At 40.3% G+C, this 24,716-nt stretch overlaps 1 protein-coding gene across 8 annotated transcripts in view; it reads left to right on the top strand.

Moving 5' to 3' along the window:
- adgrl1a (adhesion G protein-coupled receptor L1a) overlaps window positions 1-24,716 on the top strand; it is a 182,908-nt gene that overhangs the window by 141,394 nt on the left and 16,798 nt on the right. For all 8 annotated transcript variants that reach the window (XM_086085997.1, XM_086085989.1, XM_086086004.1 and 5 more), the window contains 11 exons: window positions 1,199-1,463; window positions 3,994-4,321; window positions 9,420-9,707; window positions 14,976-15,079; window positions 16,489-16,674; window positions 16,757-16,795; window positions 19,476-19,656; window positions 20,571-20,690; window positions 21,992-22,197; window positions 22,992-23,165; window positions 24,425-24,634. In XM_086085997.1, coding sequence (XP_085942123.1) covers window positions 1,199-1,463; window positions 3,994-4,321; window positions 9,420-9,707; window positions 14,976-15,079; window positions 16,489-16,674; window positions 16,757-16,795; window positions 19,476-19,656; window positions 20,571-20,690; window positions 21,992-22,197; window positions 22,992-23,165; window positions 24,425-24,634 — 2,101 coding nt within the window. The remainder of the gene's footprint in view (window positions 1-1,198; window positions 1,464-3,993; window positions 4,322-9,419; window positions 9,708-14,975; window positions 15,080-16,488; window positions 16,675-16,756; window positions 16,796-19,475; window positions 19,657-20,570; window positions 20,691-21,991; window positions 22,198-22,991; window positions 23,166-24,424; window positions 24,635-24,716) is intronic.

The following is a 24,716-nucleotide window of genomic DNA, read 5'->3' as shown; positions in this document are numbered from 1 at the left end:
GATTGGCAAACAGCCGCTGTATTGATTTATTGCCTTTAGGCCGTGTACACACATACGCTGAGAATTTTAAAGAAGACATGTTATGATTTGTTCTCAATTTAAAAGACTTCCTATGTCATCAATACAATATTTCGGGCATGCCTCTGTCAAAATACACAAATGACAAAGAATTAAAGCGCCCTTAACATCCACTTGTCACATTCTGGTTCAAATCACTCCGTTTTGGGAAAGCGGGTCTGTCTCATGCAAATGCATGTAGACCGGGGGCCGAGCTTGGGCGTTGTGGCAATGTGAGAATGACTCAGTGTTGCCAATTCAGCAACTTTCCTGTCCCCTCCAGTTACATGTTTTTTGCCAAAAAAATAACAAATCTAGAGGTGTTATTGAAGACTGGAGACTCCCTCACTCCTTCACACCCTGCACATCAACAGTGCAAGCATGAAGCCACCATATCTAACCACATACTCCCCACTGTTACGTAACGGTGGTTTAGATTGGCTCGCTCACACACATTTTCGAAATAGATAGTAAAAGATTAAATTCTTAATTTCACACTTGATTGGTGGCCAGACACTCTGGAGACCAACATTTTTGCAATAACAATGTCATAATGTGCCCCTTTTAAAAAGGTAGCTCCACGCGCACACAAAACACAGTGGGAAAAAAAAACATGTGTCCACATACTGATAAATACTCTACAGTATATCATCTACAATGTCATATATACAGGTATAAATACTAGCAATTTAAAGTTATTTCCCCATAATACGTCTCTTTTAAATAACATTTTTAAAAAAAAATCAATTTGAAAATATTACACACAAGTTAGTATACAAAATAGCTAAATGTATGTTTAAAAACAAACAGTTCTTTAAAAAACAACAACATGGAACCGTACAGTATTGTTATAAGTGTTTGTCTTCTTTGCTGATTCTTCTTCTACGCTTTCCGTTAACTCCCTGTGGCTGCGCTACAGCGCCACTCTAGACTTGGCATATACATTACAGCCGTTAAACTTCTATATTTATCTACTAATAATCCTTATGTGCTACTATGTAGCAGCTACATAGTAAAACAAAGGTTTCCAAACTTGTTCTGGTCAAGAACTCATGGCCTCAGTTTATAATTGGTAACAACCGCCCAACCCCCACCACCTCACGTTTTATCATCATCAACTGATCTGCTCGCCCCTCCACAGGTTACCCAACCGAGTGGACGGCACGGGCTTTGTGGTGTACGACGGCGCCGTGTTTTACAACAAGGAGCGCACGCGCAACATCGTCAAGTACGACCTGCGAACGCGCATCAAGAGCGGCGAGGCCATTATCACCAACGCCAACTACCACGACACGTCGCCGTACCGCTGGGGCGGCAAGTCGGACATCGACCTGGCCGTGGACGAGAACGGCCTGTGGGTGATCTACGCCACCGAGTCCAACAACGGGCGACTTGTGGTCAGCCAGGTGGGAGAGCAGCGCGGCACGGCACAGCAGGGGTGGATTAAACTAATCCCTAAATCTAGTTTGATCAATGGCGGGAGGTTAAATGTCGCAGTGAGATTACACCGGGCAGAAATGGTGAAAAATTGTCCTATCTTTAAAACAAATCGGGCTCCATTGTTTGACCCTCTCATTCATCAAAACCAAAATCACCAAAGCTCATCAAGAAGATGTCATGTTTTTGTGAACCCTCACTAATAGCAAAAATTCATGAATAATGAAAGCAGCCGTTGAATTTTTTTAAAAAGACGACATAGATGTACACGAAATTTGACCTCTGCGTTTGACCCATCACAGCAAACACACTTGGTTCCCAAAGCCTTGGCTAATAGGAATTTAATAATGGGTGTCAATGAAATATGTTGAAATGATACGTATCTAAACTCACTTGTATGTCGGGGATTAAGGAGGGCTGTTAATGGAAGTTACGGAGCATCTTTGCCGCATGTCCACATTAAATTTTTTTTCCAAATCTGAGTAGCCATTTATTTAGTAGTGGCAAGTGTTTTAAGAAAGTTATGGTGATTGTGCTGTCAAATCATAGTTTTGGGTATATTAATAGTTTAATCTATTACAAGCAATTATAAAAAAAAATTGGGGTCAATTTTAATAAATTACTCGTGTTTGCTTTTCACTGGCAATTAGGACTGAGCCCAGTCTGTAATTAACTAAAAAATGACTGAAGATCCCAAAACACTTAAATATGATTTCCTTTTTGTTTGTGTTTGCGTCCTCTTCAGCTGCATGGTCTGCCAAAAGGAAAGTTTAAAAGAGTCCCTCTGTAGTTGTTTGTATTGAATTTGTGACATTTACTGGAAATAAAGACGGTCAAAGCAAGATTTACAAGGGTGCAGACAGAGAGAAAAGAGAAAAGAACAGAAATGAAAAAAGAAAAATGTAACCAAAGCCAAAACACCTGGTATGACTACTATAGCATTAAATAGCTGTGTGAATGAAAACAGTCAAACAATTTGTAAAAAAAACTTACATGCAGTATATAGAATGTTGCAGTAGTACAGAATGTAGTATCACAAACTCTGTTTTTATTACCTTACTTTTTGGTCAGCTAGCCGTTAGCAGCTGATCAGATGTTAGCTTCCACCACTACCATTAGTGATCAAGACCTTTTTCTGCATCATTGTAATAGGTTTGCTTGTTGCACCAATATTCGAATGTTGTGCATGTTGCTGTTTTGCTATCAGGTGGCCAGCGTTAACTACTGCTCCGCTAAAATTAGATGTCGCTGAGAATTTAGGGCGTCGCAAAGTATGCACAATACGCACAAAAATACGTAGATATGTGTATTGTATAATAATTTAAGTTCCACCCAATTATAACTCGAAAGGTGACATTTGTAGTGGTTAATGTAACTTAGCATTCCTTTATTCAGTTTTTTTATTTTTCACCTTAAAAGTATTCCTACCTGTGATTTAAATGAGAAAGTAATACGGCTCTAAGTGATGGCGTTCACCATCAAGAAATTGTTTGTTTTCTGCTGACTTTTGATTATTCGTCACGCTTCTTCCGATGTCGGCTTTGTGCAGACGCGCGCACTTTGACGCTACATTAAACACAAGCGAGAGTACAACAGTACGTCTGACGGCCAATGTGAAAGTTGAATACCTTTGAAAATACGCGCAGTTGTTCTTTGGCTTTGATGTTGTCATTTATGGGCAGAAATTAATCAGCATACGCCGATCAATATGGTTGGTGCAGCTCAAACTTCCTTTCAAGTAATAGATTTTAAATTCAAATATGTTATTTTGATCATATTGCCTGCAAAGTGACACAGCCTTATTTAGCTTCATAAGATACACAATACAAGTGAATATTAATATTACCTTTTATGTACGCAAAAATCCCATTCATTTTGAACCATGCCCAACACATGGGGGCTGAATATGGTCGTCATTACAACTGGATGATAAAGCTTATCTTACTAACGAAGCTAACCTTCCTGATCTTGAGCTAGGTCAAATCTGTTGGCTCCTTTTCACTCCTCTTCCTTAAGTTGGACTGAGAATCTGTTGTTTTTGAACGAGAAAAGTAATCCTAAATATAAAATCAGTACATGTCTCTTTCTAGCCATGATTTTCAACTGAAAATATTTGATTCTATACTTGTAGTAAGAACCCTATCAATTTTAGTTGTTGTCCAAGATGTTTGATCCTATCCTGTCAAGGGGATTAATAAAAAAAAATTTTTAAATAAATAAAAATAAAAAATCCACTTTGCCTTTAATTCTGCAACAGGAATGTGTGATTTACAGAGGTGGCAAATCCAAAACACTGCCACAGTTTGGCTTTTGTCATTGATGCTAGAGCTCCCTAGCGGGTAAACGAACACCATGGGAGCTAGTTAGGAGGCTAGCTAGCTTGCACCTGGGGCTAAAGCCTAACTGTGGCAGGGTTTTTACTTCTCGGACCTGGATTTGCGACGACAATAACAAGTCATCTGATTGTTTAAATTGAGTCTTTTGTTTGATTTTGTCCAGGTGAATCCTTACACGCTGCGCTTCGAGGGCACATGGGAGACAAGCTTCGACAAGCGGGTGGCGTCCAACGCCTTCATGGCGTGCGGTGTTCTCTACGCCGTGCGCTCCGTCTACCAGGATGATGACAGCGAGGCGGGCGGCGATCTGCTCATGTATGCCTACAACACCAACCATGGGCGCGAGGAGCCCGTCAACATCGCTTTCCCAAACCCGTACCAGTACGTCTCCTCTGTGGACTACAATCCCCGTGACAACCAGCTCTACGTGTGGAACAACTACAACGTGCTGCGCTACCCGCTGGAATTCGGCCCGCCGGACCCCACCACAGGTTAGCGCCGCACTTTTATTGTGTAATAAAGTAAAAGAGCAATTACTGTCAATCTTAAAAGTTGCAAATTACCAAGATAAACCTCTGCGAGACCCATCAAAGTGGTGAAATCAATCTGAAAGTGACAGGCGACTATTAAAAGTTGACACTGCAAATAAAATGAAACCTTCATGCTCTTAACAGTGACAGCAAATATTATAAATGAAACGTATTCCACGGCAGTTGACTCAGGGTTAGATTTATTAAACGTGCTCACATTTTATTTGCATTAAAAATGTATTTAAGTGTCATCAGTCAACACCGCTGTTCTCACATACTTTTGTTTTTGAGGGGGTTTTCAAAGACAATTGTGCTTAATTTCTTCTATAATTTTTTTTTAATCTGCCCTGTATGACAGCTTTGCATCATTTATGGTGTTAATTTCACATTTCTATATTTTTTTTAAATCTGCCCTGTATGACATCTTTGCAACATTTATGGTGTTAATTTCACATTCAGGTTACTACCCCTGCTGCATGTAGTTCTTACTTTACTCACTGTATGTGTCAGCCGATCCACACAATTGCTGTTAAGCACTCGACATTTATTATGTACACCTGCCTGGCTTTACAAAGTACGGTATTTACTGACACTGCCAGAGAGGTTTTCATTTATTTGTATTTTTTGTTGTTGTTGTCTTAGTTGGAGTTGGCAGTATTCTGCATCATACTTAGAGGGGTTCCTAATATTTGGGCTTATTTTGGCTTTTATCACACATGTACACTGATTCTTTTATAGGGGATATATTAATTACATTATTCAGTCAAAATACTTGCACATTCACAAGCCCATAAGATGAGCTCCTGTAAAGTTTCTGTTGTATTTACCCTCATGGCAATAATCACCAAACTGCCAAATTACAGTTTTTCATTTGTTTTACGGATCCCTACCACCACCACTTGCATATGCAGAGAATATCTGGAGTGTGAGTGGTAATTATGCAAATTAATTTTTCACTTTGGTATTATCTTCTTATTTTTGATTTTATTATTATTATATATATATATAGATATAAAAAAATTGAAGAATGGCACACTTACAGACACATCAGAAATAGGCAGACAACAAAAGCCAGTGTTTCCCACAGATTTGAAATCTACTTGGGTGGGTGGACTACGGTGGGGGTACCGTTACTACGTCTCCTTTGGCCTCACGATCCTCAAGTCATTGACGGCGAACTAACATTACATGCGGTTTAACCGGTCGTGACATGTTTTTATTTTCTTTTTGAATAGATTTTCTTGAAAACATCTTGGGTGGCCCACCCAAATATTAATATGGTGTGGGAAACACTGAAAGCCCCAACTACAAATGTTTATCAAGAAGTTTGGTTATTTTAGAAAAGGTTATTTTAGTTGTTCACAAATTAAATCCATAGGAAAATATTTTTCAGGACAGCTCCTGCCTAATTTCTGTATCAAAATTCATTTTGATAACTTGAAAAAAATATATATTATTATTATTATGATTATTATACATGTTTTATAGTGAATTTAGGGTTTTCATTAGCTTTGGACTGTAACCATCAAAATAAAAAAAGAAACTCAAACGAGTTCACTCTGTCTTTAGTGACTCTATATACTATATGACTTCATTTTTTAAATTGATCTGCTGACATTAAATTATACATAATATTATTTATTGAGTTAAGATGTACTGTACGTGTGTGTATCATTTGCATAATTTATGGTTTTAATTTCACATTCAGGTTACCCCTGTTGCATGTAGTTCTTACTTTACTCACTGCATGTGTCAGCCGATCCACACAATTGCTGTTAAGCACTCAACATTTATTGTGTACATTTAAAAAGTAAATTTTCTTTAATTTGTCCCCTATTAGATTAATATCACTCCCTCTTGTTTATTGATACAACTCTTGCATTGAGGATCTCATTAGATTAATGTTCACACTTCCTTTAAAATTAGCATTCTGTTTTGCTCCAGATTGACGCTTTTGATTGGTCAACCCTCAGAACTTCTCCGTCGCTGTTCCCGTCGACATCTGTCTGCACCGAGCTCCAATAGGCCGTTTTTAAATCTCCAGCTGTTGTTTCAGCGGCGAGGGAAAGGAGCGTCTCAACTGCTTTGTGTCGTAGTTAATGAAAAAGTGGCGGTGAAGTGATAAAGCAAGTGGGGTGGGAGGAGGAAGAGGAGGATGAGATGAGCATCTTGGCGGCACGTCAGTGTGAGAAGCAAGCTCCGGCGAAGCTGGAGCCACATGAAGGTCTTGTGTGAGCGATGCACAGATGCGAGCTGCTGCATTTGATCACTTAGGATTTTGCCGTTGTGATGAGCCACTTTTATCTTCCCACTAAGTCTTGTTGTTAGTGATGGTGACTTCTCCCGTACATTTGATCAATTATTTACTTCTGCCTGACTTGTGATGAGAACCCCTTCACCAGCCCCACCCACCCCGGCATGCTCTCTGGGGGATGATGCTTTGAAGACCCACGAAAAGTATTTGTAACCCCAATTATTGCCAGGGCTGTCTTTCAGAAGTGCCATTTTATATTCCCTTTTGAACCTCAGGCAGATGTCATATACAGTATTCACATACAGTCCTGCTCACAGTTATTGGCAGCCCTTCATTTTTTGCATGATCTTGACAATATCTTCAGAAATAAATGGAAATGTACCAAATTTATATCATCAGGACCTTTTAATTGGATGTCCAAAGTAATTCAGCAAAGGAAATTGTTTTTCAACTTACATAATGTAATTCCAAAGAAGAAATAGAAAACAGAGCATGTGCAGCAATAATGGCACCCTTCTTTGATATTTGGTTGCACACCCTTTGGCAGTGACGACAGCTTCCAAACGCTTCTTATAGCAATCTCTAAGCTTCTTGCACTTCCGCTGGTGTTTCCCCCCACTCTTCCTTTGCAAATTGTTCAAGCTCTTGAATATTTGCAGGTTTCTTTTTGCAACGGCACATTTCAGCTCATATCAAATATTTTCAATTGGATTGAGATCAGAGGTCATTGCTGGCCATTTTAAAACAGTATTTTTTGCTTTTTAACCATTCTTGTGTGCTTTTGGATGTGTGCTTTGGGTCTTTGTCTTGCTGGAGGACCCATGACCTTCGACTCAAACCAAGTTGTCTTGTCCCCCTAGAATGTCTTGATAATTCTCAGATTTCATGATTCCTGTGATACGATCAAGGCCTCCAGTACCAGATGTAGCAAAGCAGCCCCCCAGAATGATGGATCCTCCACCATGCTTAACTGTAAGGAGGGTGTTCTTTTCCTTGGAAGCTTCATTGCGCTGTCTATAGTAAAACTTTTGCCGTGCATCGCCGAAAAGCTAAATTTTTGTCAGTCCACAGAACATTTTCCCAAAAGAATTGTGGTTTGTCCAGGTACTCCTTGGTAAAGGTTAGCCATTCTTTTTTATGTCTGTCTCAGGAATGGTCTTTGGCCATGAATCCCTGTTTTTGGTTCAGTGTGTGGCATATGGTGCTTCTTGAAACCAAGATCCCAGACTGTTCCAGGTTGGGTTTCGGGTCTTTGGATGTTTAACGTGGTGTTTTTTCCACCATTCGCACCAACCGTTGAAGACTTCTGTCATAAATGTCTCTCTTCCTCCCCACTTCCATGGAGGTTCTTGACAGTTCCATGCTTGTCAAACTTCTTAATAACATTACGCACTGCTGAAACAGGGCTACCAAAGTCTTATCGCACTTCTGATGTCCTCAGACGGCTCCTTTGTTTTGATTATTGTTACAAAGGAAACGGGGATAACAGGTGCCCTTTTAAAACATCAAAGTCATCATTCATGGGTTAATTCATGTCAATTGGGCGCAGACAATTAGAACAGGGAATTCTCATTTGTAATTTACCAAAGGTGAGTCACAATGGTGTTTCCATACTGATTTACGGGTAAGGATGCCAATACCAGTGACAGAGCAAATTTTAAGTTTTCTATTATTTCCACCTATTGTTTAATGTTTAAAAAAAAAAAAAAAAATTTATAATTTAGTCTTTCGGATAAAACACAAGTTCTCCATAAAAAAATAAAATGTTTTACTTGATAAATCTTTGGGAAAATATATTCCACATTATGTACTTTACCTTCATGGGTGCCAATTATGGTGAGCATGACTGTACAGTACATCTGTCAAACTTGATCTTATTTGGAGCTTTTTGTTCCCAGCATCTTACTGCAGTCGTGCCTGGAGAAACAAGTGACCCGACTTGGACTTCTTTTTTTTAATGCTTTTTACTTGTGAGCAAAAATTTGTATGGTGGCTGTGGACCCAAGCCGTTTGGCAGATTGTGACACATTCTTTAAACTAAACATAAAACAGGCAATTATTCTTGTATTGTTTAAGTCAACGACATACAGTAACTTGCCTTCTGTCTGTCTAGTCTGCTAGCTTAATGCTAACACATAATGTGAAATCCATAGAAGAACTACCTAGTAGCTTCTTGTATTGCGGTGTTATAACTCTTGAAGCAACATATATTTTGATAAAACAGGTGGAAACAACACATGTAAAGAAGTAATGTGACAATATTCATAGGCATATATTCTTTATCCTCTGTGAAGAACAACTACTGTAGTAAAATTGTGGCCAACTAAGGACCCAAGACTGTGTCCATGTATGTCAGTGTGTCTGTCTTATACTGCCCGCAGGTGGCCAAGGTACACACAACAAAGTGACTTTTCTCTTTTCTTTTAATGATATGGCGTGCTAATTTTCTTGATTCAAAACACATTACAAACATTTGTGTTGCTTTGGGGGGAGGCAGGAATGGATTAACAGCATTTGCATTCATTCCGATGGGGTAAGGTTTGTTGCTTTTTATTTAAACATTTTGGATGTTAGAAATTTCGTAATACGCTTTTGGTGTGTTTATTTTAGGTCAAAAGGATATTGTCCTTTTCTGACATGTACTTGATACCATTCACCTGTAAATAAAATAAAATAAAACGTAGCCTAGCGAAACTATAGGCTATAATGTATACATTATATTTGTATCTTATATTTTTGATGTTACTGTGAATATGTAAAACTTCATTAAATCATATCCTAAATCTATTTCAATGTTGTCCTCAGATCCTCTGACCACCACGCAGGTGACCACCACCCTCCCGGCGCGACCCTTCACCTCCAGCGCCAGCCCCTCCACAGCCCGGCCGGTGGCCCCAACGCTGCGTCCAATCGGCTCCATCAACAAGCATCCTGACCTCCGGGCCATCACGGCCACCATACCCGTCACCCGCTGGACGCCGCCGTCCTCGCAGGGCCCCCACGCCTGTGAGAGCAAGCTGGTGCGAGGCGTCCAATGGCCCAGCACGCTGAGAGGGGAGACCGTGGACCGCCCGTGTCCCAAAGGATCTCTCGGTAAGGAAAAAGCCTGCATGCTTACTGGAAACTTGTTTTAGGGTCCAATACAAGGGTTATATCATTGGGCGGAATCCTCGTACTGTCAATGTAACAACTTTTGAGGAAATCAAAAATACATCATCTTGCAGACATACAAGTATTATACCTTATATTACCATTGCATACTCATATCAACACAACACCACCCCAAATATATGTTGAATCACTCATTTAACATGATTATTTTTCAAAGGGATTACACCACGATATTTAGGCATATAATGATTAAATCTTACCTTTGACACCAAGGCGATATAATTTGTAATTAAATATAATGTGTTTTGCTGGTTAGTTTTCTAAGGCAGAAGTAAAACCCCGCCTCTCCCCCGTGTGCTTGCCGCGCCCCCGGCGAGCTGGCTGCAGTCTGCTGTTGGGCTCTGCGTTTGAAAACTCCTTTGAATGGCCACGCAACGACAAGCCATCAATTCTTCAATAAACATTTGAAACAAAACGGCTCCTTGCCGCAAGATATCGTGGAGGAGGAGGGGAGGAGAGGGAAGAAGAAGGAGAAAAAGGAAATACCAGAGCTGGTCGCAAACCGCCGACTTGCTGCTTAAAGGCTAGCGCACTAACCATTAGACCATAGGTGTCAAACTCCGGTCCTCGAGGGCCGCAGTCCTGCACGTTTTGGAGGTTTTCCTCTTCCAACAAAAGCTGATTCCAATCAGCAGTTGGAGAACGGAAACATCCAAAACCTGCAGGACTTAAGCCCTCCAGCACCGGAGTTCGACACCTATGCACTAGACCATCTGTCCAGTTAGGTTCAGCAGCGCAAACGTTGTACTTGTAGTTTACACAAGTGTCAGCGAGAGAGGGGATTCTAAGATGGCCAATTGTCATTTCATTGCACTTTGGCATGGTAAATGTAAAGGATACTTGATTGCTTTGAATTCATTTGCACCGAATGTTTACCGATAAAGGCTACTTTTGTCACTATCCCGTGGCGGTTTCAGAGAAAGTGGGCGTGCGTTTCGTCAGCAGAGGCGTTGCGGGGGTGGATCCACTCCTAATGACGTCAAAAAGTGCCAACACATCGTTTTCTCAGGTTGGGAGGGGCTGGTGCTTGGAGAGCAGAATGACCTAGAATTACTCATAGAGGGACGAATGGAGGAAAACACAATTTTGGTGATGTTTTTTAATAATAATAATTAGAATGCATCGGATTTATATAGAGCTTTTCTAGACACTCAAAGACGCTTTAGAATGGAATGGATACATTATTCTTCCACTCACACAAGTAGCCACAGCTGCCCTGGGGCAGGCTGACGGAAGCGTGGCTGCCAGTGTGCGCCTACGGACCCTCCAACCGCCACCAAACATTCGCACCTTCCATACACCAGTGTGAGTAGCATTGGAGGCAATGTGTGTGAAGTGCCTTGCCCAGGGACACAACGACACATGACTTGGGGAGAGCGGGGATCGAACAGCCGATCTTCTGGTTACTGAGTGACCGTCTCTACACCCTGAGCCAGGGTGAGGAATTAGCATTTTAACATGGCTAAAAGCTCCAAAAAGTTGATTTTTTCACGTTGATGTCCCTCTAATTGCTGATTTATTGATTAAAACAGTATAAACACCGAGCCAGCTGCAGCCGTGCAGTTTAAAGTCTGAAGTCATGCCAAGCCCCCACTGTACAAAAACCTTTAAATATCTCATGAAAGCCTGTCCTGCTGTACGTCATCTTCACAATGAGCCAACTAGCCCCATGTATCAAGCCGATACTGAGACTTCCGTTGCTGACGACAATATATGAAAATGTACTTTTTTATTTTTGTATAGTTATTGTACTGTATGTTTTTTTGAAGTACATTATTCGAGAGTGATATTTTACTTATTAAAAAGGAAGTCAACCCAAAAACGTTCTTGACACAGATATGTTCTATGCAGCCCCACTAGTGTAAACTCGGCATTCTGATGAATAATGCGTTTGTGGAAAATGAATGAAGCAGCAAAATCCGCCCGTGTTTATCTATCTCAAATTGCTGTCGACTAAGGCCCCCGTCCAGACGGAAGCAAAGCCGGCTTCGTTCCTCAAACAATTCTCGTACACACAGAAGCATTTCAAGACTTGCGTGTGTCCAAAAGAAGACGCTGAGGACGTTTAACAGCGGTAATGTATATGCCAAGTCTGGAGTGGCGCTGTTGCGCAGCCACAGGGAGTTAACGGAACGCGTAGAAGAAGAATCAGCCAAGAAGACAAACACTTCTTTTTTTTTTCTAACTTTATTGCAATCTACAAAACAAACATGGCTTTGCATGTATCAAAACAACATGAAAAAGACGAAAACAGGAGAAATGACAATGGCGGGTGATTCAAGTACAACACCGCTTGTTGAACGTGGGAATAAAGAAGCAAAATATTTTGCTGCAAAAGCATAAGCAAGCTAAGGAAGCTGTGCAAAACGACAACGACACGGCTATCCGCCATTGTTGTTGACAAACTGACAGTTTGTGAGCAGCGACCATTACGTCATCACTGAAGGAGTATCCCGCATATGGTGTTCAGATGGACGCGTACGGGGCGCGTTTTGAAATCTTTCCACTCTGGAGCCCGGTTTCAAAAGTGATCGGTTTCAAGCTCCGAAACCGCGCCATCGTGTGGACGAACGGCCTAAACGGTAAGAAACTTGTGAGGATACATTGAAACTGGCTTTTATGTGGACGAGGCCTAAATGACATCACAGTTGCTCATGGCTCAGGTAACGACCAATCATGGCTCACCTGTTTTGTGAAGCTGAACTGTCATATGATCAATCATGACTGTTTTGAGTTAGCAGAGTGGTTACAGAACGGATTTTAACTTGGCAGCACTGTGTACAGTAAAAATCAATTTTAAAAAAACATTGGTCAAACATTGCAATAGCAGGGAACGCTGTATATTCCACGTGAGTTTTTTCTATGCTCAAAATGTCCTCTATGTGCGTGATGCTGAGTGGAAAAAAAGCTCTATCTTTAGTTTTGGTCTTGTCGCATTGTCCTGACCAGCAGGCAAACGTCCCCGAGGACTCACAGATGAAAACTGCTCCTCCACAAATGAAAGGCTCATCTCCCACAGAAAGCGAGCTGATTGAAAGTGGCGAATAATGAAATGAAAGCCGAGGCAACACAGGTCTCATCTGCTTCTTCTTCTTTTTTTTCTCCTTTTTTTGTGGCTACCTTCTATTCTTCCAAACGTGTAAGCCGGGCGAACTCTTCTTTCTTCCTCCCGCCCTCTTAGCGTTGTTGTTTGCTGCGTGTGCAGGATGTTTCGCTCAGTGGGAATACATTAACGTTACATTAGCTGCACTAAATTAGCTCTCGAAGCCAATCTGCATGCGATGGACAAGAGCAGGAAATAGGGCGTTTAAATGCAACAGCGCATCATCTCTGATCCTTCTGCTTGCTGTGTTGTCTTTAATCGCTTCTCTTCCTTTTCTTCGTTTCTGGTGTTTGCATCTCGACGCTGGTTGTTTGTGCTAGTAGCGAACGGACGCTTCTCTGGGCTCATCAGAGAGTGCTGTCCTCTCCGTGAACCCGCTCCACTAAACACAACACGTTTGCTGAAAACGACAGTCAGTGGAGGAGACGCTTCCCTTCGGGGTGGGGGGAGGCTTTTATAGGATAGGGAGGGATCATGTGTGATGTCTTTCTATTGTGTGCGCTGTGTACATGCTTTGCATTAGGGTGCATTTTGAATGATTTCTTTTTTTTTAACAGCGTGAAAGCCTGTTTCTTTACCCGTGGTCTCCACCCCAGTTACCCCCGCGATCCTCCCTTTAGTGGCCAACTGTATCTACATAGTAGCTACAAAGGGTGATAGTTTCAAGTCATTTTCTTTTGTTGAGAAAATACAGTAGGCAGATAGTAATGTACAATGTCGAATAGCATATTGTCGCTGCTATGTAAAAAATGTCAAATACCGCCCACCCCACACACACACACACACACCCGAACACCACCACCGCAAACACACACTTTTTCCCCCATTTTCATGTTTTGGGGATGAAACTGAATGCATCCCAAAAACCTAAAAATAAAAAAAGTGGAAAAAATGGACCCAGTGTTTTTCACATAATGACACAATTAAGCAGAATGCAAACAATCAAAGAGCTTTTGCCACATTTTACAGTAGTATTTTTTTTATTTTGTTTTTTTACAAACTACAATATTATAGTGACATTTATTACCTCATTCACTACCAGGCATTTTCGCTAAAGCAATCTCCTTCACTCCTGGCTGTTTTACTGGATTTTGACCCAAAGAATATTGGGTTCTATTGCTATAAAAACGTGGAACCTACCAAAAGAAAGATTAGTGTCTCTTCTTTCATCAGGAAAAAAGTATATTTCTATCTGTTTCCGTTTTGCAGCAATTAGCATTAGAATATAGCTAAATTTCATCATTATTCACAAATCTATTTAGATATGTGAGTAAAAGAGCTTATTTTCAACGTGGCCCTGGTTGATCTCTTTTGCCCGGCTCTCACCTGCTGGCCGTTTATGTAACAACTACCATTTCTTCAACCGTTCTTTGCGATTGAGAGGCTGCATCAAAGCCCTTCTGTATGCATAAAAATAAAAATAAAAAAACATTACAACATTTTAATACGTCTTTGGGGACACTTAAAACATTTAAAATAGAACATATTTATACGTTTTTGTAAGCAAATGATTTAATAACACTGAATTTTTGTTGGTGTTTTTTTTATGGGAAGCTGAAAGGGATTTATGTCATTTCCATTCATTTCAATAGGAAAATACGATTTAAGATATGAATGTTGTCACTTGTCATGGAATGAATTAAAGACGTATCTCCAGACCTAGACCAATGGTAAACTGCATCTAAGTTGGACTGTTTGCTGACATTATCAAAATGAGTAAAATTGTCATAAAATTTGGCATTATCTGCAAAGAGGTTAGCACAAACAAATTGAGTTATCAAATCTTAATTGTTGATGTAAGTAAAGAAAAGCATATAGTGCCAAGCACAGACCCTTGAGGCACACCGACTGTGACCTTAAATGCTGTCACTTTTTGTTTGTGAACAAAGTGCTTTTTCAATATATTAATAATGTAATATATTAATATCTATTAAGCTGATTAAATATGGGCAACCTTGCTCTATATAGTTAACTTTTTCTATCAAACATTGAAAATGAACTTTTTAAATCGCACACACGTGCACACTTTCTCTCCTTTAATTACACACACCTAATGCATCTTATCTCTCCACTGTGCTGGTCTCCAGGCATCGCTTCCTTCCAGTGTTTGGCCGAGCAGGTCATGTGGAACCCGCGCGGTCCTGACCTGAGCAACTGCACCTCCCCGTGGGTCAACCAGGTAGCCCAGAAGGTGAGACCCCAGAGCCCGCTCCTCTTGGCCTCCTCGTGGCCTCCTGGCCCGACTCCAAGGCTGGCCTTATTAATATACACACTCATTTGAGCTGGCCCTTCATCACCACTCATTTGCTCTTTATACTTAATTAACTCACTCTCGTATACTTGAAGTGAAGTTCTATTACTTTTGAGGACAGTCACTGTCAATCAAAAAGTGAAATGTATTCATTTAAGAATTTGTTCCGTAGGCCTCCTGTTATGTGGTTTCTCAGTAACAGGAATACGATTATTGGGGTCAGCATGTTTAAAAGAGGACTCAAGTCAAAAAAGATTTTTACAGTAATATGTTCTATGTGACACCTCTCGTCTCAACCTGGCATTATGATTAATATTGTGTGTGTGGAATATGAAAAAAATCCACCCATTTTTATCCATCTCAAGTGTCAAGTGGAAATGACATTACAGTGCCTAATGACTCAGGTAATAACTGTCAAAGCTAACCTATGGCGTTCGCAAATGACGTTCCCAAGCTGAGCTCTTCGGCACTCGTGATGTCATTTTCAGTCGACAGCAAGTGGCAAAATGGCCGCCCCCTGAAATGTATAATAAATGGGTGAATTTTGCTTCTTCATTCACATTCCGCAAACACAATAGTAATCAGAGTTGTTTAGGTTAGCGAGGGTGCATATGCCATACTGTATTATTATAAAGAACATTTCTGACTTGACTTCCCCTTCTTAGTTGTACGGAATTGCCACAAACAGAAAACAAATCCCAGTTAGAAATGTTTATAGCTCATTATTAACTCAACCTGCAAATATCTAATGGAAACAATTTGAGGATAGACGTTCATATTTTGTAATTTGACCACCTCTTGATTTCAGCCAGTCGTTCTTGTTGTTGATGCAGGTGATTGGCAATTAGTCGATTTGGAGCTATATTCATTATTGTGCAGTGACTTAATTGACCGCGGTAATTGTTGCAACCCAAACGGGCATCGCCAGCGATAAAATGGGTTATCTTTACTCTATTTAGGCATGACTAACTTTGTCTGCACACGTTCCTGGTGGAAAATGGAAAGTTTCACGCCATGAATAATCTCTTGCTTTTGGCAACGGTCGATCGCGGCAGCGGAAAAGCAGTCGCTCAGGGTGTGATTTGTGAACTGAGCTTCCACTTGACAGTGTGTACTACAAGGTTTGTTTACAAGAGGAGCTATGATGAAGATCCTTTTCCAAGGGTCTGGGGAAAATGATAACTTAAGAGAGTTTTTTTTTTTATGGAGAAACAAAAGGCACGTTGCTTCCTTTTTGCTTCTATTAGACGTGTGAAGCCGCACGGTTTGAAATCTGCTGAATCAAAGCGTGTTGTTAGCTCCGGCTCCTCTTCAATAAAACACGTGTTTATGTGCTTTCCGCCACGAAGATCAAAAGCGGTGAGAATGCGGCAAACATCGCCGGCGAGCTGGCCAACCACACACGAGGGCGAATCCAGGCGGGTGACATCAGCTCGTCGGTGCGACTGATCGAGCAGCTCCTGGACATCCTGGACGCTCAGCTGCAGTCCCTCAGGCCCGGGAACAAGGAGTCGGCCACACGCAACTATAACAAGGTGCACCAGGATGCACGCACGCAGGAAGTCGTATTGATTGATGGTTGTGTTTTTAATTGTCGACTTTTTCCTGTCCATCCAGTTTCAGAAGCGAGAGCGGACGTGTCGAGCCTACATCCAGGTATGTGTTCTCTTTTGTCTGCCAACTTTTCCCACTTGTGAAGGAATATAAATCCTAAGGGAGCCTCGTTGCTGTTTTCTAATTAGTGTTTCTGTCGCAATTGGCAGGTAGAATTTGTGATCAAGAGCAGTAGATTAAAACTGTAATATAATTGAAAATGCAATTTTCAGAGAGAAGAGAGACAAAATAACTTTATGAAAGCATATTTTATGAGAATAAAGTGACGGCATTATGAAGAGAAAAGAATATTTTTTTTTAGGGGAAATATAATATGGAAAAAATTATCTGAATAAAATTGTAACATTTGAAAAACAATAAATATATAAGAATTTTTTTTAAACTAAAGCTGTAGTATTTATTAGAAGAAATCAAGAATAAAGCTGTAATTTAATGAGAATAAAGTCATTGGGCCCCATTTTTGTGCAAGCCGAGCACAACGTGCAATCTAAATATGCAGGGTGGATTTTTCTTTCTTTTGGTATTTTGCTTGACTGGGGCAGTTTTGCGCCATTGTGGGATGGAATGCAGCCGACCCCTAGTTAATCAAAATGGCACCCCTCAATTCCATTTAAATCAGGGCGGTGAAAGAGTTATCATGAAGTTGCACACGTTTTTACACATATAGCACAGGCGCCTGTCTACGAAAATAGGTCCCATTTTATTACTAGAATATTATATGAAATTAAAGGTGTAATATGAGGAAAACACTTAATTTTATGACTTAATTTTATGAAAATGTAGTTGTTTGCCACGTCAAAATGACTCAATAGAAATGCACTGTACTGCACTGGAGCTACAATACACAATGTTTACGGGGCAGAATGTTCGCGTAGAGAAGCCATTTGGACTGTTCCCTGCTTTGACAGAATGCACTCGGTAGCGCCGGTGTTAGCAATTAGCACAGAGCTAGGTGTCCACTCTCAGCCCCATGAAAGCCAAGAGCCGAATGGATGCCGTCTTGTCAGTTGGAGTGACCCCAAGCTACTTGATCTTTTGATGTGAGGCGTATTTTATTCAGCAACTCCAGAAAATAGCTGCAAGTGTAACATCGACGTCGTCTTCTGGTTCGTTCCAGTAAAGCATGTGAGTCGATGCGCATCTGAAAACTTCGTCAACGTCGTTCAAATGAGTCAATATAGCACAATTTAGCAGTAATAAATTAAATAATAATGCATACATTTGTGGGGACTGGCATCAAGTTGTATTTTACCATTTTAAAAATGTGCGGAAGTTCGCAAGTTAATTCATGTTAAAAATGAGATAGCTCTTAATATGAAACTGATCTTGTCTGGTCCGTGTGCAGTAAAGTTGCGTCATTTTACAATGTGCATCCGTATTGAACTTAACAAAAGAAAAGCATTCAACGTTGTGCAAAGGAGTCATTGTAACACAACTTAGCAGTAACAAATTAAATAACAATGCATATATTTGTAGGGACTGGGGTCAAGTTTTGTTTTTGCAATTTTAAAAATGTGCAGAATTTAGTTACTTCATTTTAAAATTGAGTCTGCTCTTGATATGAAAAGAAATTTCACTGAGCTGTAACCATTGTCTTTCTCTTAGAAAAATAAAATACACATTTCTAAACTCCACCTCAAGGTGAATGAGTAAACTGATTTCCAAATTAAACAAGGAAATTCAAGGTAAAACTGTACATATATAGTAAAGTCACATGATGTGACTTTATGTCATTATCTCCCCAACCTTGAGCCTGAGATGCCTTCAGGAAACACGTCACGTGACGTTCGTATGTGAAGCGTTTTGTCTTACCAGGCTGCACCAATATCTGCGCTTCTCAGAAACCTGTAACGAAATATCACAAAAAGACACAGTGTGCACGTGCGCCTGTGTTTGTCCTTGTAATGATGAAACGTGGCTTTCTTTTCTCCGTGACCTTTCTGCAGCACACTGGTACATGACATATTGTAAGTTGTTGTTGCATGAAGAATAGCCCGTAGATGCTATTTTTGACACTATTTGGCAATAATGGAGCAAATTTGAATGCGATGTAGCTTTTATCAGCCGAAAAACTCTGCCTGCCTGCCATGGCACGACGAGCCAATCGTTCATTCTGAGAGACCTCTGGAAGAGAATTACATGATTCATCAAACAGGCTACTCAAATAAAATTGCCATTAAATGAACTTTATTTGGGGAATAGAAGGTGCAATATGTTCACGGCAGGGTTAAACAAGATAAAGGAAAATCCCAAGATGTCCTGAATGAGCTTTTTTATGTTGGAATGGCTTGAACCAGTCACGAAATGTGTAAGAAGAAGGGAGTAATGGGGAAATATGATTTAGGTAATTTGGCAGATGGGAATACATTCCAAGAAGTCCTAAATGAGCAGAACATTTCAATGTTATGGATCAGTCAAGAAATGTGGAAGTAGGCAATATACAATATATGTAAATTCGATTTTTAGAAATACATTTTGAATGGGAATTGTACTCCAGATGACTTGAACAAGTTGGAATGGTATTAATCAGTCAAGAAATGTGGAAGTAGATGATAAATGTGCAAAAAAAAGAACTCTTAATTTTGGAATTTGTTTAAAAAAAAGACATTTGTGAATGCATCTGAAACCATTGTAATGGTTCAAATATTGTGGAATTGGTTGAATGTCTGAAAAGTGCTTATATTCTTCACACAATAATATGAAAATGAACCATGGACGGCAGGCGGTGGTGCAGACGGTGGACAACCTTCTCCGTTCCGAGGCGCTGGACTCCTGGCAGGACATGAACAGCACGGAGCAGGCGCACACGGCCACCATGTTGCTGGACATCCTGGAGAAAGGAGCCTTCCTCCTGGCCAACAACATGTATGGGAGTCGCTCCTCCGACCGAGCGGCCAACATTGGTGAGTTAGAACAACACTCGCAGACAAAGCCACACAAAGGCTTCATTGTTTTTTTAAGACACCAATATGTGGTACACTCTTAAAAATAAAAATAAAAAAAATGAATTGTTGACCACCTTAATTGAAATGCTTCAAGTGGTAACACACAATTGAATTAAGTTAATCCAAAATGTATATATTATGTTTAATGAACTAAATTAATTAAACTTAATGACCTCATAATTAATCAAACTTATTATATAAACTTGGATAAATTTAATTCAATTGTGTGTTACCACTTGAAGCATTTCAGTTAAGTTGGTCAACAATATTCTTTTTAGTCTTAAATTGGTTGAACAATGATCTTTTTAAAGTGTATAGAATAATTATGGAGGTAAAATTATGCATGATCAGATATAGGCTTTTTATTGGGTTCGTTTAGCTGCAGGTTTCAGTGTTTTCAGTTCTTTCTTACTTGAAGTCATAGTAAATATAGACGATGTACCTGTAAGTCTAAATGTGATGAGGAGTATTAACAAAAAAAATACAATTATAAGTGTTTTAAACTTATGAGAATATAGTCGTAATTTGCCAAAGCACTTTATTTGATGAGTAAAAAGTTGTAAAACATAGTCATGTTACTAAGTCATGATCCGTTGAAAAAAACTGTTCATTTAAATGAACATGTAAATTATGAGGGGGGAAAAAAACATTTAATTTGTATGACCTTTCTTTTTAGTGTGGATCTATTGTTATTATTTTAAAGAATAAAAACTAGACTTTGGTTCCTCAGCAATCACATTGTACTGTATGGAAAAAATATATTTGTAATGTTTCATTTAATTGGCTGCCACTGGAGAGTGGGCTAATTTGTTTCTGAATGTATGTATGTTGTTATTGTCTCCTCCCCCCCCCCCCCCCCCTTCACCCCCCAGATCTGGAGGTGCACGTCCTGAACACGGATATGGACCTGCAGGACTTGTCCTTCCCTCTCAACCACACCGACAGCACCATCCATCTGTCGGCCTCCACCATCAAGCAGTATAGTCGCAACGGTCAGCAACACAAAAACTCAGTCTACTAGGGGCGGGCGAATATTAGAGCTCAATGGCCACAGGCCCACATTTGATTTTTATGATGAGCACATGGCCCAGGTCAGTGTAAAATATTTTATTTTAGTTATGACAGTAATCCCCACCTAGTCCTGGGGGATAGGGACTATATAAGCCCTTGTGCTAAATATTCAAGTAATTGACAGTCAAGTAAAAAAAATTCTTCAAAATTATTAATAATGATAATCTTACCTATTTGTATAAATTGTGATTAATACTATTTAAAAAAAATTCTTGATTAGGGATCGGTTGACATTTTGGATCGAGCACATAATGCACAACTACTATTAGTAGTAGTAGGAGGAGGAGTATTTTAAACAATCGTAATGATGATAGTGATGTTAATATTATTATTGTGATTCTTTTATTTGTTTAACATTATAGATTTTTCTAGCACAATAGTAATTGATCATGTATTTAGGAGCAGTCATAGAGTTTTATAGAAACAAAAATGTTTAGGTTTAATGTACTGTATTTTTTTGTAGGCTGTGTGTTTATGAAAGTTTTTCAATCTTGGCCTTAACTGTGAAGGGTTATTGAATCAGTTTTAAGGAAAGAGGATCTAAATTAATGCAACAAATATTACAGAGCCCTCAGTAACAAAAATGCTTGCTCCCACGGGCCATACTTTACACACCCAATGGTCTATCTTAACACTTTACTCACTCTTTTCACAGACCATTTGCATTTTTATGCAAGCCTAAAGCAGCAAATGAGTTAGTGCTTCATAATAACAGGCTAATCAGATTAACAAAAAGCGCTGAGTCCATTTATTTTTTTTTTCCACTTGGCGACTGTTTGGAGTCTTAATAGAATGGCCGGGCAGGCATGTCGATCACAATCAGGCCCGCCGGTTGCAGCCGGCAATTTTAACAATCTTCCCCTCTCATCCCAATCCCTCCTCTGTTGTCTGTCTGCGCTCGGCAACCAGATTAGAATGATTGAAACAAACGCACATGAAATATTCATACGGAATAATAAGAGATCTGTGAATGCTTGAGGGATGAATGTTCCACTGCCCTCCGCATTAAATCGCGCTCGCCTCCACCCTTTCAAATGAAACGCTCCTTCCCATCATTCTAACCTTCACTAACTCCCTCTCTTTGTCTTCCGCTCACTCTCGCCCTGTCACTCCCCGCCCTCCATATCTGTCACTCTTACCGCCATTAGCATATTACGCCCCCGTTTTGCTTCAATTTGCGCTCTTGTTTTTCACTTTCCGCTTCTCTCGCTGTCCCTCGCAGGGCAAGTGAAGGTGGTGTTCATCCTGTACAAGAACCTGGGCTCCTTCCTGTCCACCGAGAACGCCACGGTCAAGATGGACGCGCCGTCGGCCCACGGCCGGAGGCGCCTGGCGGTCAACTCCCACGTCATCTCGGCCTCCATAAACAAGGAGTCCAGCCGCGTATTTCTAACCGAGCCGGTGGTGTTCACGCTCAAACATCTGCAGGTGGGTGCCTCACAGACCTCAAAGGTGCAAGGCAAGTTTTCAGTAAGGGTGAAGTAACAGCGAATTTCCCAACAAGCAGCAGATAGTAAAGAGCTCTTGTTTCAAAGTTTCAAGCTTCTCTGATTGACGCTTTTAGTTAAGTTTAATGGGAAAATTAACACAAATCAAAAGACAATTGCATGCTGTGTAATTAACAAAATACCACATAACTTTGTCTAATGAAAGTCTGCTAGCTTAATGCTACTATGCAAAACACCATAGACAGACGGGGTAACGAGCATTAATTCTAAATTAATTATGATCCTTAAAGCATTGGATATTAGCCAAACTTTATATGTTTATAGTATCCAAGTTCATTGCTTAAGAAGTTATTTTTGCATTTAACATGAAAAGTTGAAGGGAAAAAGCCACGTATTTGTTTGCATTATTGTTGTGTTGAGTAATGACTTGTTTGGTAGAATTTTGTGAAGTTGTTTAAAAGGCTGCAAGTCAGATTGTTTAGTAAGTGAACAATGGTAATTGAAGTAAATGCATAAATATATAGATACTGCTTTTTAAATTTTTTCAAGAGTTATTTGCCTTTATCTTAGCGTAAATTTATGTATTGCTCCTGTTTGTTAAAAAATACCTGGGATTATTTATTATATATTATTATGGGATAATTTTTTTAAGGTCCTCTACTTTAAAAAAATAAATCGCAATTGCAATATTGAAGGAGGGAGGGGGGGGAAAATCACAATTACTCTACATTAATTTTCAAAATTGATGCTAACTTTTGGGTTTTCTTCTCCCAGTTGGACAACTACTACAGCCCAAACTGCTCCTTTTGGAATTACTCGGAGCGCTCCATGACAGGCCAGTGGTCCACGCAGGGCTGCCGGCTGCTGGACACCAATGGCACGCACACCACCTGCTCCTGCAGCCACCTCACCAACTTTGCCGTGCTCATGATGCACCACGATACAGATGTGAGTATACAGGGAGGCCTACTACGGCATGTTGTAAAATTAGATTTTTTTATTTTTTTATGTTACTGTACTTTGTTATGCTGCAAAGGTGCTAATGAGGTAGCCCACAGTTTGCAATGGCCCTGTCGCTTATAGCAAATAAATAAATAAATATGAGTCATTGGTTAACCCCCTGAAAATGTGTAGAATTGGCCAAATTAATAGTTTAAACTTTGATTATACCTAAAAATATGAGCTTTCAAAGTCATTCTACAACATTAAAAATAAATGGTGAAGACTCTCTATAACTTCCGCTGATAAGAGCCCAGGCTTAATTTAGCTAACCCCAAATAAGAGGTGGTTTGCCTATGATTGGCTAACAACCAGTCCAGGGTGTACACACGGATATGTATCTATATCGTCCATGTTCCTCATGAGGAATGCTTTAAAAAAAAATGGATGGAAAGGTAGCCAAATTGAACAAAGAAAAGAACGTTTCTGTACCCTTTGGGAGAGCATGGAGTGAGGTTCCCCCGGCTTAAAAAGTTAGTGCAACAATTCCTTTCAACTTAAATTGCTGTGGTGTGGGTGTTATCCACAGATGGAATGACACTTCACTCATGTTGACGTGCTCAAATTGAAAGGATTTAGCTTTGAAACTCAGATATCTGCTGCCTCCTTTTGTGGTTTTCCTTATTGTTTTCAATGGAAAGTTTTGAACTGTTTCTTTTTGTTCCTTGTTTGCTGCTCTTAATAATGAGTCTAATCATCTTAACAATGAAGGGATAATTGATTGTTAATTTTCCCGATCAGTGATGAAGGAAACGCGTGGCAGTGCCAGCATCTAATGGCCACGCGGTCCAGCAGTGGAAGTAATTAATGCAGACACATTAATGCACACTCCGCAAGCTGACAGGCTCTTTGTTTTGAAATATTTCCCTCTGTCCGTCTTTCAAGCCGACACGAGAAGAGGCTTACAAATTCCTGTCTTCCCATTTCCAGCTGACATTCACATGATTTTTTTCTTTTTTCTTTTTTTTGCCAGGACGTCTTGTCTCTTGTCTTCACACGTTAGCTCTTTGCATATATTTACAAATATTAAATGGAGCCATGTTGCCTTTTCTCTCCCTCCCCCCTTAGTTCTGTCGCTCGGCTTGCTCATCGCTCATCCCGCTGTTTTCCTCACACTTTGTCTCATGTTGTTGCCACCTCAATTTGTCTCATTTGTCCTCACGTTCCCCCTCCTTTCTTTTCTCCCCCCCCCCCTCCCGGCGCCTCAGTTCCAGGGCAGGATGCATGAGCTGATCCTGTTCGTCATCACCTGGGTGGGGATCGTCATCTCGCTGGTGTGCCTGGCCATCTGCATCTCCACCTTCTGCTTCCTGCGCGGCCTGCAGACTGACCGCAACACCATCCACAAGAACCTGTGCATCAATCTCTTCATCGCCGAGCTGCTCTTTCTCATTGGCATCGACAAGACCGACTACCAGGTGAGTTTTGTAGTGAAATGTCAAGGAAATTCTGTCCGTTGTTTTGGGGCTGCTTGAATCAGGAGGAAATTGCCTGGCAAAA

Source organism: Leptonotus elevatus, chromosome 1 (assembly GCF_054856555.1).
Source record: "Leptonotus elevatus isolate MCC_2025b chromosome 1, RoL_Lele_1.0, whole genome shotgun sequence".
Lineage (NCBI taxonomy): Eukaryota > Metazoa > Chordata > Actinopteri > Syngnathiformes > Syngnathidae > Leptonotus > Leptonotus elevatus.
This window is presented reverse-complemented; position numbering and strand designations above follow the sequence as displayed.